The sequence below is a fragment of the Dromaius novaehollandiae genome, chromosome 20, assembly GCF_036370855.1.
Source record: "Dromaius novaehollandiae isolate bDroNov1 chromosome 20, bDroNov1.hap1, whole genome shotgun sequence".
NCBI classification, from domain to species: domain Eukaryota; kingdom Metazoa; phylum Chordata; class Aves; order Casuariiformes; family Dromaiidae; genus Dromaius; species Dromaius novaehollandiae.
The window spans coordinates 2954813-2968069 of record NC_088117.1 but is presented as its reverse complement, the minus strand read 5'-3'; the positions used below and the strand labels follow the sequence as shown (position 1 = coordinate 2968069).

General features: G+C 57.2%; 1 protein-coding gene across 4 annotated transcripts in view; it reads left to right on the top strand.

The window, feature by feature from the left end:
* The first annotated feature begins 1417 nt into the window (after positions 1 to 1417).
* The window catches only part of RGS3 (regulator of G protein signaling 3), a 96078-nt gene continuing 84238 nt past the window's right edge, over positions 1418 to 13257 (top strand). For 2 of the 4 annotated variants that reach the window (XM_064523599.1, XM_064523598.1), the window contains exons 1-3: positions 1418 to 1624; positions 2485 to 2586; positions 7089 to 7235. In XM_064523599.1, the coding sequence (XP_064379669.1) occupies positions 1444 to 1624; positions 2485 to 2586; positions 7089 to 7235 (430 nt within the window). In that variant the 5' untranslated portion in view covers positions 1418 to 1443. Of the gene's footprint in view, positions 1625 to 2326; positions 2587 to 7088; positions 7236 to 9047; positions 9166 to 13257 lie in introns of those variants that run through there. The other 2 variants (XM_064523600.1, XM_064523601.1) reach the window with 2 other exon arrangements.

Below are 13257 nucleotides of genomic sequence, written 5' to 3'. Positions count from 1 at the left end.
ATCCTTGGCTTTTTGCCTGCAAGAGTGCTCTCAGCTGCAGAACAGTGCATCTTTTGATTTCCAAGCACCAATATATGACCACTCTCCTGAATATAACCTTGCCCAGAAGATGTGTCTTGGATTTATTTAATTATAGAGAATGATTTCAGCAGATGAGAACAGGCAAATCCCCAAAGGGGACCTTGGGCTGTAGGCAGTGCTGTCTGGCAGCGTGGGACCCAGCTCCAGCTGGCAAGGCATTGCCAGCTCCAAGGGCTGCTCCAGAGGATCGGGCTAAGGCTATGCTTAGTGCAGGGACCAGGAGCCTGTTTCTCTTGTGACTGTTTTGGAGTGTGAGTCCTCAGGCTTTTCCTGGAGATGCTGTCAGCGGGGGCCTCCCTTCTGTATGCTGAGAAAGGGGGAAACACACTTGCCTTGGCATCCAGTACCTTGCTTGGGAATTGGCATCCCCAAGCCCCAGGTGCTGCCCGTGCATGATGCAGCCAGGCTGCCCTGCGTCCAGTGGAGGGATCTGGCTCTGGAACCTCCTGTGCAGCCTCGTGTTTAGGCAGAACTTGATCTTTTCCTTTTTAGGCCTTCTTCTCTTTCTCCCTTCTAGGCATTCACAATTTCTCATTAATCTGTATGCTGCTCTGAACAGTTCCTCTGCCCTGGTGTTTGGGATCTATTGTCCCAGAACTTGCGTTTGCAGGGTTATGTCCTAGGAAAGTTGCTTCTTTCCCTGGCTGGACCTCCTCTCTGGGGCAGCCTGGGTGCCCTGGCAATGCCACGCGTGATGGGCAAGGCAAATGTCCGAGGGCTCCGGAGCACAACATTCCTGGCAGGGAGATTTTACTCTCTGGCTACCCCCAAAATGATTGCAGCCAAGAGGATTTATCCCAGCTTGGGAGTGGGGCCCTTGTGGTCTCCTCCCTTCAGAGGCTCTGGACACCTATCCAACGCGGTTTGAAGCAGGAGAGGATATTTGTCTCTGTCTCTGAGAAGTGCCCTGTAGCTTTACACTGGCACAAGCTCCTTGCAGAGGGCAGTTCCTGAGGCTCGGAGCTGCCTTGCAGTTTGGCTGTTTGCAGGTGAGCATCAAGCGTTGCTGCTGAATATCACTCATGGAGACCAGCTATGAGGCAGGTGGGTGTTACCTGTTGTGTTTGGAGCTTTGCATGCTGCTTTATAAAAGATTAGAGCTGTAAATTGCTGTTGAAGGAGGATGGTGGAGGGTGCAGAACCGCAGCAGCTGGGAGGTGACTTGCTGCTGGGATGCTCCAGGCTTGGATGTCCTGAGGTGGATTTGGGCAATGGATACCCCTTGCTGGATGGGAGATGCTGCAGAGGGAAAGGACAGCCTTGTGTGTTTGGGTCATGGGCAAGAGCAGCTCATGAGGAATTTGCTAATGTTGGGCTAGTGTCAGTTTAAACTCTTGCACAGGGTTTGCATCCTGCTGTGAGATGCAGTTTTGCAGGTGCTTGGAGCCTGGGGTGTATCTGCCTTGCAAACCTGCCTGCGGCGTGAACAGATGGAGCTGTGATTTGGCAAAGCAGCAGTGGGGATGCCGCCGCGGGTGCTGCGCCTGGCACGGGGATTTGGGCTTCAGTGGGACGTGCACACTCCAGGATCTGAACAGAGCAGGTACGAGGTTTCTGAAGAGGCCCTTGCAGCAGGGGAAGCCTTTCCAGGGTCCCAAGTGGGAAAGAGATTTAGTCATCAGCCAGTCTGTGGCTCTGCTGGATTCCTCCTTGGCATTTTTCAGGGAACAGTTCAGCTGTGCTGGCCACGGAGGTGGTGCTGGGGGGCAGGAGCGCCCCACCTGTGCCCAGTACAGCGATGCTCCCTGTCAACTCCAGGGGAGAGGCTGCAGCAGTCCCACTGCTGGCAAAGTGCTGAGTTTTTCTGTGTCTGCCCTGTGCGGCAGACTTTGCTAGTAGTAAATCTGCCCACAGGGTTGCCCCAAAATAGCTCAAACTTACTCTGTTCCTAAAAATCCACTTTTCATTTGGGAAGCATTTTTCCCAGTCAGTACAATCTGATTTAGTTTCTAGTCAAAGCAAGCTTCAGGCTTGTGAGATTTTTCATGCATGTTGTATCCTTCTGCCTGGACTAACTGTCTAAGCACATGTGTTTGGATTTGAATACACGGCCAAAAGCAGATCCTAATGTTGGCAAACTGAAATCTGTAACGGAGAACTGTGTTAAAGTTTAAAAGAAAGTCATTAACTCCCAAGCCAACCGGCTGAGTGTGCAGTTAGCTGGAGACTCGAGTAGAAACTGCAGGTTAAGGTCAGTCTCCAGGAGATTAAACGTTAAGAGGGAAGTCAGGAAGAATCCCAACCTTGGCCGTTGGGAGCCTGCAGAGACAGGGGCTGCTGCGCGTGCAGCTCCACCGTCTCCTCTGGGCACGCACTTGAATTTGTAACTTCCTAGTACTGGAGCTCTGCTCTTTTGGGACATTTATATACCAGGTTTTCTGCCTCTTCTTCTGTGGTGTCAAGGTCAAAGGCGTGAGCGAAGGACGCTGGTGCTTGGACATTGCTGGAGAGAGCGACCATCCTGTGTGGGAGTCATGGAGCAGCTGGGAGAGCCAGGGCTGATGCGTGAGTGCTTGGATGATTTCTCCTCTTAGTTTTCAGTACTGTTCTGTCTCCTGGGTGAAGGATGAGTTAGGACTATGCAGGTGCCCAGTTATCACCATTGAACCAGATCCTGGTGCTCAGAGGTGGTGGAGGACCGTATCTCCTGCACACCCTTCACAGGGTGTTGGAGATGGCCCAGCTCCCTGCAGGGTCACGTTTGCTGGTGACAGGCCGTGGGGCTCTTGGCTAATGCCTTGGTCTGTGAGACAGAGTGGGCTGGAGCCTGCTGCGTTTGAGAGCTAGGGCTGATTTTTTTCACGGCTGGTGAGCTCTGAGCCCTCTGGGAGAAGGAGGGTGCATGGGACTCTCATGCCCTTGGATCCCCAGAATCCCAGACACTTCTTTTACCTTTTCTGTGTGTTTTTTTTTTTATTATTATTTTTTTTACTGGGGTAAAAGCCCCAACTAATGGGATTCTCTCACTCAAACCTGTGGGACTGGGTGCTTTGAAGAGACAGTGCTCTCTTGTAACTGTGGCATTCGTCCCTCCTTTCTCCTCTTAAAACCGTTTTGCAATAAAGAAATGGAGAGGGGAGGCTTTGTGCGAGCCTGAGGAGTTCCTAGGAGACAGAGGTGGCATGCGAGACGCATCTTGCCAGTTGCTGGATGTGTGGCAGTGTGCCGGGCAGAGCTGCAGGCTTGGCAGCTCCAGAGAGGAGCAATCCAGGCTGTGGTCTCGATGCTGCCATGGGGACACGCTGTGAAGGAGGCAAGGACAGGGCCTGTCATCCAGGTACGCACTCTGCCCATGTCGAAAGACATTTGGGATATGTGGGACCGCAGAGTGGCTCCCTTGCTTGCTCCCCTGGTAGGACTGCTTGGTGTTGAACATCCCGTGGGTTGAGATGTGTTGTGCTGGTCTTCGATAGCTTGAGATGCTGTGTACTGAAACATGTCATCCCAGGCTGGATTTCTTTATTTTTTTGTTGTTTTTTTGTTCTCTGGGTGGTAGCAAATTTGCAGGGACAAACCCTTAGTCTTGATGGGTGGGAGACAGATCACTAGGAATGTCAGCAAATGGATTCAGCTGAACAAAATGAAGGGAAGAGTTTTTCAAAAGCTGGAAGGGAGGGATGTTTTGAAGTGCTGATTCAGCTTAGAAATTGCTCTGTGTCCCCAAGTAGTGCCTGTCCCACGTGTGTGCTGGCTCCTGATAGCCACAGATGGGGCTTTGACGCCCCTTGCCTGTGATGTGATGCTCCAACAGCTTCTGGGGGATGTGGTGATGGGGGGACAGCAGCAGGACCCTTCCTCAACCCTTCTGCATGGGGTGGTGGTAGCACGGACTGTAACCCAAGGCACTCGGGGGTATCTCTTTGGGCGACCTCCATCTGTGATCTCACTGTTAGAAACAGATGTAAAAAAGGTGTTTGAAGCCTCTATGAGGTTGTTCTGCAGAGCCCAGGGCTGGGATGGTGGAGAGTCCCCAGATTCCCCCAGCTGGGAGGGTGGGAGAGCTGTAATATTCTGTAATATAAAACATATGTGATTCAGATCCTCTCCCAAGTCCTTTGGCAGTGCTGCCTGCGAGGCGTGAAGGGGTTCATCCCTTCCCTGGCTCCATGAGCAGGACCTGGCTGTGTCCAGGGCTCCTCTGCTCATGAGTGGACAAGTTGGAGGATGCGACATCCCCAGTTTCGGCTTGTTACAGCTCAGATAAGCTCTTTGGGGCTGCAAGCTTCACTGCTGGGGAAAGCTGGACCTGCTGCAGCACTGGTTGCTATGGGCTGCCAGATGGCCACCAAGAGTTTATTTGCTGGCTGCGTCCATAGTCTGGACCACTGTCACCGGGCTGCATCTCCTGCTCCCCTCCCAGGCCTCTGACAGTGTCAGCCTTGCTGGGAAGAGGGGATCTGTCTTTCCCCTGTACTCAAATCCAGCAGGATCACGGGAAAGGACAGCCATGCCGGAGCTGCTGAGAAACCACGGTGGATGTGGGCGCTCCTGGCTCTGCCTGTCCTGCAGGCGTTTCTGCTTGTCGAAATGGCCCACGCTGCTCGCGCATCCTCTGCATTTTAATTAGGGCTGCAAGGCCACTCCGTTGCTAAACGAACTAACGAATGAATCCTGTCGTTGTTAGAGGCTCCCTTGGCAGCCCACCCTGAGCTCCAGGTCACTGCAGCCGGAGGTGATGGGAGCAGAGCTGGGGCTGTTGGGCTCCCGGACGTCACCACCAAAAGGCCAAGCGGCAGGAGGGCTGCCCAGGCCGAGCCATGCTGGTGGCCTCCCCTCCCGACAGCTCTCACCTATGGCTGGTGCCTGGTGCCCCTTCCCCTGGTCTGTGCCATCCTCTGGGTGCAGGAGGCTCCAGCAATGCTGCATTGATGGGGATGGATCTGGTTCCCAGAGTGGGAAGGTGACTCTCATGCAGCCTGTGTAGACGCAGCTCTGGCCCCTTCCTGTCATGGGGCAGGAGCTTTGCATGGGATGCGTCAGCAGAAAGTCCTGCTGGGCCCGCATGGGCTATAAATATCTCGGGAGGCAAGAAAAGCAACGGGGTGGCATTAGCTGGCTGCTTGGCCAGGCATCTCCTTGGGGCTCCTGCCGGTTGCCAAGGGTAAGGCCGAGCGCTGCAGAGGCGGCAGCCCAAGTGGAGCCGAGCTCTTTGTCTGGAGGCCTGTGGAGAGCAACGTGCGGTTGTGTCTCTCCTCCCGGCGCCCAAAGGGGCCCTGATTTACGGCAGCCGTACAATAGGTGTCTCTTGGCTGTGACGAATTGGGCTGGCCAGAGAGCATCCCTCATTCCTGCCCTTGCTCCCTCTCCCTTCTGCTGGTGTTGTCCCTGCAGCTGCAGGCAGTTTAGCTGCTGTAAATCCAGCTGTGTTTGGGCTGAACCAGGCGAGTGCCCCTGCCAGGGAATGAGCCAAACTTTGGGCAAAAAGGCAACTTTCCTAGCAGGCAAACGGCCTTCGTGAGCTGCCTGCCTCCCTGTGCTGTGATCTGCTGGCTTGGGGGTGTGTGGGGCACCCAGGGCCATGTGCACTGGGCACTGTACGTGCCGGTACGCACGTGGCTCCCGGCGTCCCTGGCTGCTTGTTGGGGTGGTGGCAGTGGCGCGTGGCTTGCATGTGAGGCTGCAGGGTGGCTGCCTGCCTCGGGCTGCAGTCGGTTTGGAGGTGGCCCTGGGGCTGCGAGGGGTTTTGCGTGGGTCAGTAACTGGCTGATCTGTGTAACGTGATGGCTGCAAAGCCAGGCGAGATTTGGAGAGCGGTTGTCTTGGCCAGACCACGTCATGGGGATGAGCAGCACGTCTTGGCTCCGATGGGCTCAATCTCATGGGAGGTCGCAGGTCAGGTTCTTCCCTCTTGCTTTTCTGGCCTGGGTACGTGGGTGCGGGCGGCTCCGTCGCAGGATGAGGGGAGGCCTGAGAGCTGCTGCTGTGCCCCGTTGCCCTGGCAGGGGAAAAAACCTGTGACTCCGTGGCTTGGGCTGTCCCGCCGGGCATTTGCGCAGAGTCTGAATGTCTCTGCATGAGACGAGCTCCTGGGGGAACGTTAGAAGTTAGAGCTGGAAACTGATTGCTTGAAGGAGCAGCCTTCTCCGTCATGAGGCTAACGTAGCATAACAACATGGTTGTGCAGCACTAATCCTGCATTCATCTTCTCTGAAGGGACCCTGGGCAGATCTTTTTGGTCCTGAGGAGTTAAACTGGGCCACGCTGGTTCCTGCCTGCTGTGCTATGCTTGGGAGATGCGTCTCCATCCGGGCTCCCATTTCCAGGTCTTTGCGCTTCTGCCTCCGCCAGCGCGGGGTCCCACGGCAGGTTGCCCAACAGCCCGTGCAGGGGTGGTGGCGTGGTGGCCGTGGGCGAGGAGGGGCAGGCTGGGGGCGGCGTGCCCTCTGCCGGGTGCTGGCCACGGGGAACCCGTCCGATTACCCCTCTCTGAGCCCGAGCGCTTCGGCAGCTCGTGGGCCGGGTACCGAATCGAGCGAGAGCCTTGCAGGACCGCTCGACCACCCGACGCTGGCAGGGCGGCATCCTCAGAGCCCTGCACAGCTTGCGTGCTAATGAAGCCCCTGCAGGGCTGCTAGCCTGTTTTAAAGGAATATCATCAAAGATAAGCCACGCTGGGGCTGAGCTTCTGGGATGCACTTGGTGCACAGCTGCAAAGGGCTGTGGCAGACCACAGCTGAGACATGTGCCAGCAAGTGACCCCGTTGGGACGTGTGTCCCTGTTCTGGCGTGATGCTGGCTGTAGCAGATGCTGCTGCTCCTCTCCTTTCCCTGCGCTGCAGGGTTGTGGCGTGGTGGCCACCAGCATGTGCCACGTTTGTACCGAGCTGGCCAGAGAGAGCTCGGTGCAGGAGATGTGGTGGCGTGGTGCCCCAGGGAAGGCTGGGGGTAAGGTGGGAGCAACACCCGAAACGAGGGTGCCACGGAGCCTGTGATGTCCCCTGTGTCCCAGCTCCCTGCCCTTCCCCATCCAGCCCCTGCCTGTTCTCAGCTCTTCTTCTCCCTGGCAGGGACTGGGCAGAGACCCTGGTCACTGGAGCTGGAGCGTCTGTCCTCCCCGCCGAAGGGGCAACGCGATGCTGTGCAATCTTCCCTGCAGAAGCGGAGGGGGCCGCTGGTGAGGAGGAGGATCAACCCCGCGCGAGTGAAAGGGAAAGGTAAGTGGGGATGAGCGTGCGAGTGGGGCTGTGGGCGACCCCGCGGCCAGCCCTGGCTGGGAGCATCCGGAGGGATGACTGTGGGGAGGGGTTGCTGGGGGCTCTGGTCCAGCACCCTGCAATTTGCAGGAGTTTTTATCCTCTTCCACCCCTGTGATGCCCAGTATATTAATTATCACTTCAGCTAGCAGCAAATGTTGCTGGATAGGGGCTGGGAAATGGCAGTATCTGCACAGTGCTGATGGCAGCAGGACAGCTCAGCTGTCTGCACTGGCACCGTGTGCTGTTTGGGCCCTGTGCTGGCTGCCTCGTCTCTCCCTGACCTTCGCCTCTTGGGGCTGAGTTGTTGTCCTGTCTCCCTCCTCTGCTGGGACCCAGGACAGTGGCACCTGTGGATCCACTGCTCGTACCCAGAAAATCCTCATGGGGCTCAGCCCAGGCCCCTGACGTGTCCCGCGTGTAGCACGTATGAGCAGAGACCTCTGAGGCATTTATCCCTCCGGCAGCTGGCATGGAGCACAGACGCTCTGGCCCTGGCAGCACCCAGCCTCCTCCGGCTTGAGCGCGGGGGGAGCATGGCTGGGGGTCAGCGGCAAAACCCCTTCCGCTGTGCCCGTAGCTCTGCCGTTGGCCGTTTGCCTCTGCTGGGCTTGGCTTATGCAGGAGCTTGTTCCTGGTGTGACCCAGCATCCCTGGTTTGGGGAATTAGGGTCCAGGTGCTGTAGCTGGCCAGTGAATTTGCGCGGGGGGGGTGACGTGAGCAGCGGCAGGGAGAGCTGGCGTAGGGGCTGTCCGCAACTGCCCTCGCTTCAGGGACATGCGCTGCAGCCCGGCCCTTGCTGCCCGAGGCCTTTCAGAGGGAAGCGATGGAGCAGGTATTGCTGGCCGTGGGGGTGGCCTGCCCCCGGCTGCAGAGCCCCCGAAAGCAGCCTAACATCATGGCTTGGCCTTTCTGCTATGGGGCTGGGGTGGATGGGGGCTGGGATTCTTTTCCTGGGGATAAGGCCGGATCAGCATCTCCTCTGAGCTCTCTGAGTGGGGGTTCGCTCCCCTGCTGTTGGGGAAGGGAGAACAGCCTGATCTCCTCCCCTTTGCAGCAGCCTGACCCCTTTTATAGGGCTGCAGCTGTTCTCCCTTTGGTTTGTCACCCCGGAGAGACACGCTCCCTCTTTCCTCTGTGTTCCCTGGAGCTTGCGCTTGCCTCCAGGTGCCCCGGTAAGCTGCGGCCCAGCGCCCGGAGCTGGTGGGTGCCTCGCTGGCTGCTGAGGGAGAGGAAGGGCTGCTTCGGGGGCTCGCAGAGTGGCCCCGTGACACCGGCAGGCCGTCTGCCTCTTCCCTTCTCACGTGAGAGCCAAGCCGTAACGTGCCCTGCTGCCCCTTCCCTCCTTGGCTCGTGGTCCACCAAATAATCCTGCTCCTTTTCCCTGCCTGCGATCTTTTCTCCAAATAGCTGTAAATGCTGCTGTCCCCCGTTGTCCTGGTGGAACAGGTCGCCGGGCAGCTGAGCCCGTGGGTAGCCCTCGTGCTAGCAAACCTGATGGCTCTAACAGTCGTGGGAATCACTTACGGACCGGCACGTGCGTAGAGGAGCGGAGACATCGCAAGGTTTGCCCCCTCCCCGGGAGCTCGTCCCTGCGCGGGGCCAGGCCTGTTTGCTCAGGCAGGTGCGGCCGCCGTTCAAATCCGCGGGGCCAATGGGAGCCGCGGCGGTTGGACGCGCGTCCCTTGGAAACCCGGCTGCGCGGGCTGCCTGTCACTCACGGCCTGCCGGCTTCAACGGCCGCTCGGCTTCCCCGGGCCGGGCGGGGAGGACTCCGATTACCGCTTCGTTAGCGGGGCCCCGCCATGGAGCCCGGCAGCGTGCACAGAGTCTCGCTCTGCACCCGGCAGGCGCATCCGCTGGGGGCTTCCTTCTACCTCACCACCTTCGGTAAGCGGGGAGCCGGGGCGTGCGGGGTGCCTGTGGGCACGTTGCCCCGGCCCTGGGCAGGCCCCGGGGAGCCGCGGCGGCCCGGGGCCGAAGGCGTTTTCGCTGAGCGGCAGCCTGCTCGCTTCTGCCTCGCTGAGCGGGAATAATACGTGGCTCGGGCAGGCAGGCGAGCTGGGGAGCGCCCCGAGAGCCACCAAGACGCGCTGTGGCGGTGGGGCGGGCACTGAGTACGCCGGTGGCTTTGCCCCCCAGATGGGCACAAGCCGGGATCGCTCTGTGGGGCCAGCCAGAACCGTAGGCCCCGCTGTTTCCTTCCCTGCTCCTCGCGAGCTCTTCTGCAGCTGTCTCAGCCTTGCTGGGGAGCTGGAGGAAGCCCGTGGGCCGTGGTGGCCCGGCTCTGTGAGCTGGAGCTGGACCGGCAGTGGTCGGGCCGCGAGCCCGTACGCCTACCCTGCGAGCAGGTGAATTTGGCAGCAAACGTGGTGGGCTTTGCTTGCGCTGCTGTCGTGCTGCCCCTTGGGATCGGGGCCAGCAGCGCTGCTGTGGGGAGAGGGGTCATTCAGGTATAGGGTGATATCTCTGCTCCTCCGAACATGGACTCGTGTTTATTCCCCAGCAGGTCCTGCTTGGGGGACCGTTGGCTTCTGGCCAGGACTTTCCCTTCATTGATCTCCAGGTCTGAGTGCAGAGCCTGTTTTTCACCTTGTCTTGGGTGGGTGACGGCAGTACGGAGGGGATCAGCGCTGGGCTGGCATCATGTAGCCCTGAGGGCAAGGTGGCATTGTGGGAATGGCCGGGGTACCCCAGCACTGGGCCAGATATTGCCCGGGGGTCCCCAGAGTGCCCCAAACATGAGCATCCTGCCTGCGAGTGGCACCAGGAGGAGCCAAGTGGTTCCCATGTTGCTGGTGCTTTTGCGTGGCGTTGCTGAGCTGGGCACCGCAGTCCGGAGGTGCATGATGGCCATGATGGTTGTGTCAGCAGCCGTCTTGCACCGGGGGGGAGCTGGGTGCCCTTCCTTGGGGCTGCATTTGGCACCCAGTCGCTCTGAGCTCCTTTAAAGGTAGCAGAGTTTTCTTTCAAAGCTTTTCCCCAGTTTTGTGGCTGAGCAGTGCAGAAAGTCAACACAATGTCTCTGTTACAGAGGTTGCTGGGAGCAGAGAGGGGTTATGTGAGTGGAGCAGGGCATCCCTGCCCTGGGCAGCTGGGGATGCCGTTCCTTCCCGTGGCCTGCAATGGTCCCTCCTTGCCAGGCCCAGCCCAGCCCAGGAGGGACACGAGACTGTATTGTGCAGGGTTGGCACGGTGTGAGTCAGGCCTAACTACAGCCCAAGGCAGTTAAAGACTGCGAATGCTTCTTGGCTCTTTGTTGTTGGCCTTTTAGTGTCCAACTTCTCAGGTTACCCTGGAAGCTGAAATCTTCCTGTCTCTCTCCAGGAGTTGATGGGAGTCAAATAATGTGAGTTTTGCAATGCCTCTTGCATCTCTAATCAAATGTGGGCCACTTGTCTTCTCTGCAGCCACGGTTTCCATCGTTGGCTGACCACTGCCAGTGAGATGTGGCTTTGCTTGAGCGAGGGAGCAGTGGCATGGCAAGGCCAGCACAGGCATCTCGGTAGGGGTGACCAAGGAGGGGGCCTTCAGACCAGCTGGTGCCGGGGCCTGAGGTTGGGAGTGACAAGCAGCTGTAGGTGCTGATCTGCTCCAGGTGCCCTGCCTCGTGCCCCGGGGGACCCCCCACCCGGCCGTTATCCAACACTAACATCCTCTGCAAAGAATTCCCCTTATGGCATAGAAACACCCCTCTGCACGCACCGATGGTGCTTGGCTGTCCTGGCCTATGCAAAGTCTGCATTTTCCACAAAGAAACAGAAAAGCGTTTTAAGGAGCAGAAACCTGAGTTTTTATCTGCTGTAAGGTCATCAGCTGGGAAGAAATTTTTCCTGTCTGCTGAGTCTGGTCCCAGCAGATGCCATTTGTGCTTCCTCTCCCTTACCCTGGCAAATGTGTGGTCATGAGTGGGAACCTGTTTGATTATCAGCTGGTGCTTGTTAATACCCTGTTTATCCCTTGTGCCAGCCTCATTTCTCAGCTTAAATTACCGCCCCCCCACCCCACCAAACCCGGTGGGGTCTGGGTTGGTGGGGCCCGGGTGCCCCCTTGGCTGGATGGGCTTGGTGATGTTAATGCAAAGATTTGGGCACATGGGTGCTGTTGTGAGATGAGCTGTCTGATCTTTCACCTCCCTCTGGTCCTTCTCTGTACCTGTTTTCATTTATGTTCACTTTTATTGAACGTGGGTGACCTGGACAAGCTGTGCTGGGGAAGTGCTGGTGCCTCTCTGCCATAGATGTTTCTCGTGATTCATCTTGGGGCTGCATCAAAGGAGGCAAACCTGGGGGTGATGTTTCTCTCCCCCTCTCCTTTTGGAAGGGGGGGGGGGCAGTTGGGAGTGCAGCCTAAAAGCTTGTCCTGTTAGTCTGAATGCACTAAATTAAGCCGGCTCTTCTCAGTGCTCAGAGCACGAGGGGGTTGTGTTGCTGCCTGTCCAGATCTGGAAGAAGTCTAGCGCTCCATGTACCTGAGAAACCACCGCTGCTGCTGAGCAGCTCTGTCCAAGGGCAGAAGATTGCTTGGGACATCTCCACCAACTTGGGCTGGACTGGGTCCTTCTGACAACAGCTTCACCCTCTGCTCCCAGCCCCATAAAAGTGTTTGAATAGCTGCAAAGCCAAGGAGCGCAGCCCCCCCGAGCGTGCTGGGTCCCCTTTGGGGTCAGGCAGGCTGGCTGGGGGGTGCAGTAGCTTTTATCCCTTCATGTGCTCTGCAGATGCTTGGGAGAGTCTGCTGCAAGGGCATTAAGGGAGAATCGTCACCTGTTCCTCACGGGAACGAGAAGACTTCCCCTGCCCCCCATGGTGTGCATGGGGGGGCACAGATATTCCCAAACGCACTTCCCGTGGGGGCTGTTTTTTTGGTGCTTCTGGAAAATGCAAAAATTCCCCTTTTCTGCCTGCCCTCTTTTGTTTGGTGTTGGTGTAGCCTGCCACAGAGGGGCCGCGGGCGCTGCACAGCTAAAACCCAAAGAAGCAAAAATACATGTGATGCACGAGGCCGTGGTCCCGTCCCAGCTGATCCCTCGCTAGGCAGAAGCCTTGATCCCGTGTGCTGCCCGGGGAGCTGCGCGGCCCTGGCGGCTCCCAGGCCGGGCTTGATCGTAGGAGCTTCCTCCCCCCTCTGAACTAGCCAGCACAAAAGCTTCCTTTCTCCTCCCTGGGGCCCATTCATTACTGGACTGACTCCTCGTCATGCCTGGTTAGACCGGAGCATTTTGCTTTCGTTCTGTAATGGTTGTTAAATGCTAATAGTGGAAGAACGAGGTTGTTCCCACAGTGTCAGAGATCTGAAGATAGCAGAAGGGTTGAAGTCTGGGTTCAAAAGGCCGGGGTGACTCTGGTGGCATGGTAAAACTGGGGGTGATATTCTCACTGTCGTGAATCGATTATGGCTTCAGTAGAGCTGCCCTGCTTTTACCCCACCTGAGGGAGTCTGGCTCTTGGTTTTATCCCCTCTTTCTTGTTTGCACATGTATGCTTGCACTTAAACACATGCATCTGCACATGTGCACATGGATGCACACACGGACACACATGTGAGCGGGGGAGATCTCTGGAAATTTTCTGTCAAAGCTTTTAGGGGGTGAAAAATGAGATGCGAGTTCTCTGAATTGTTTCGGGTTGAACAATCCCATAGGAAATCCTCCTCAGCGAGCCCAAGTCCTTGGGTGTGTCTTTTGCAAAGCCAGGCGTTGTTTTTGAATTTGAATCAGCGTTTAGGTGTTTGTAAATGAGGTTTACAAAAGTATTTAGTTTGCTTTTTGTGGATTTTGTGAGTTGGACAAAAGTGAAAAAGGGATATATTGCTTTGGACTGAATGAAACACTGCGCCTACCACATAGTGATATTTTGCATTCTCTAATAGCGTTTGGGAAGTCTGGTTTTGGGTTGCTCCAAAACAATTGCACACATTTCGGACTCTGCATTGCTCCTCAGATCTACCCACGGTATTCAGGCTGGCATGTGGCCAGGCAGC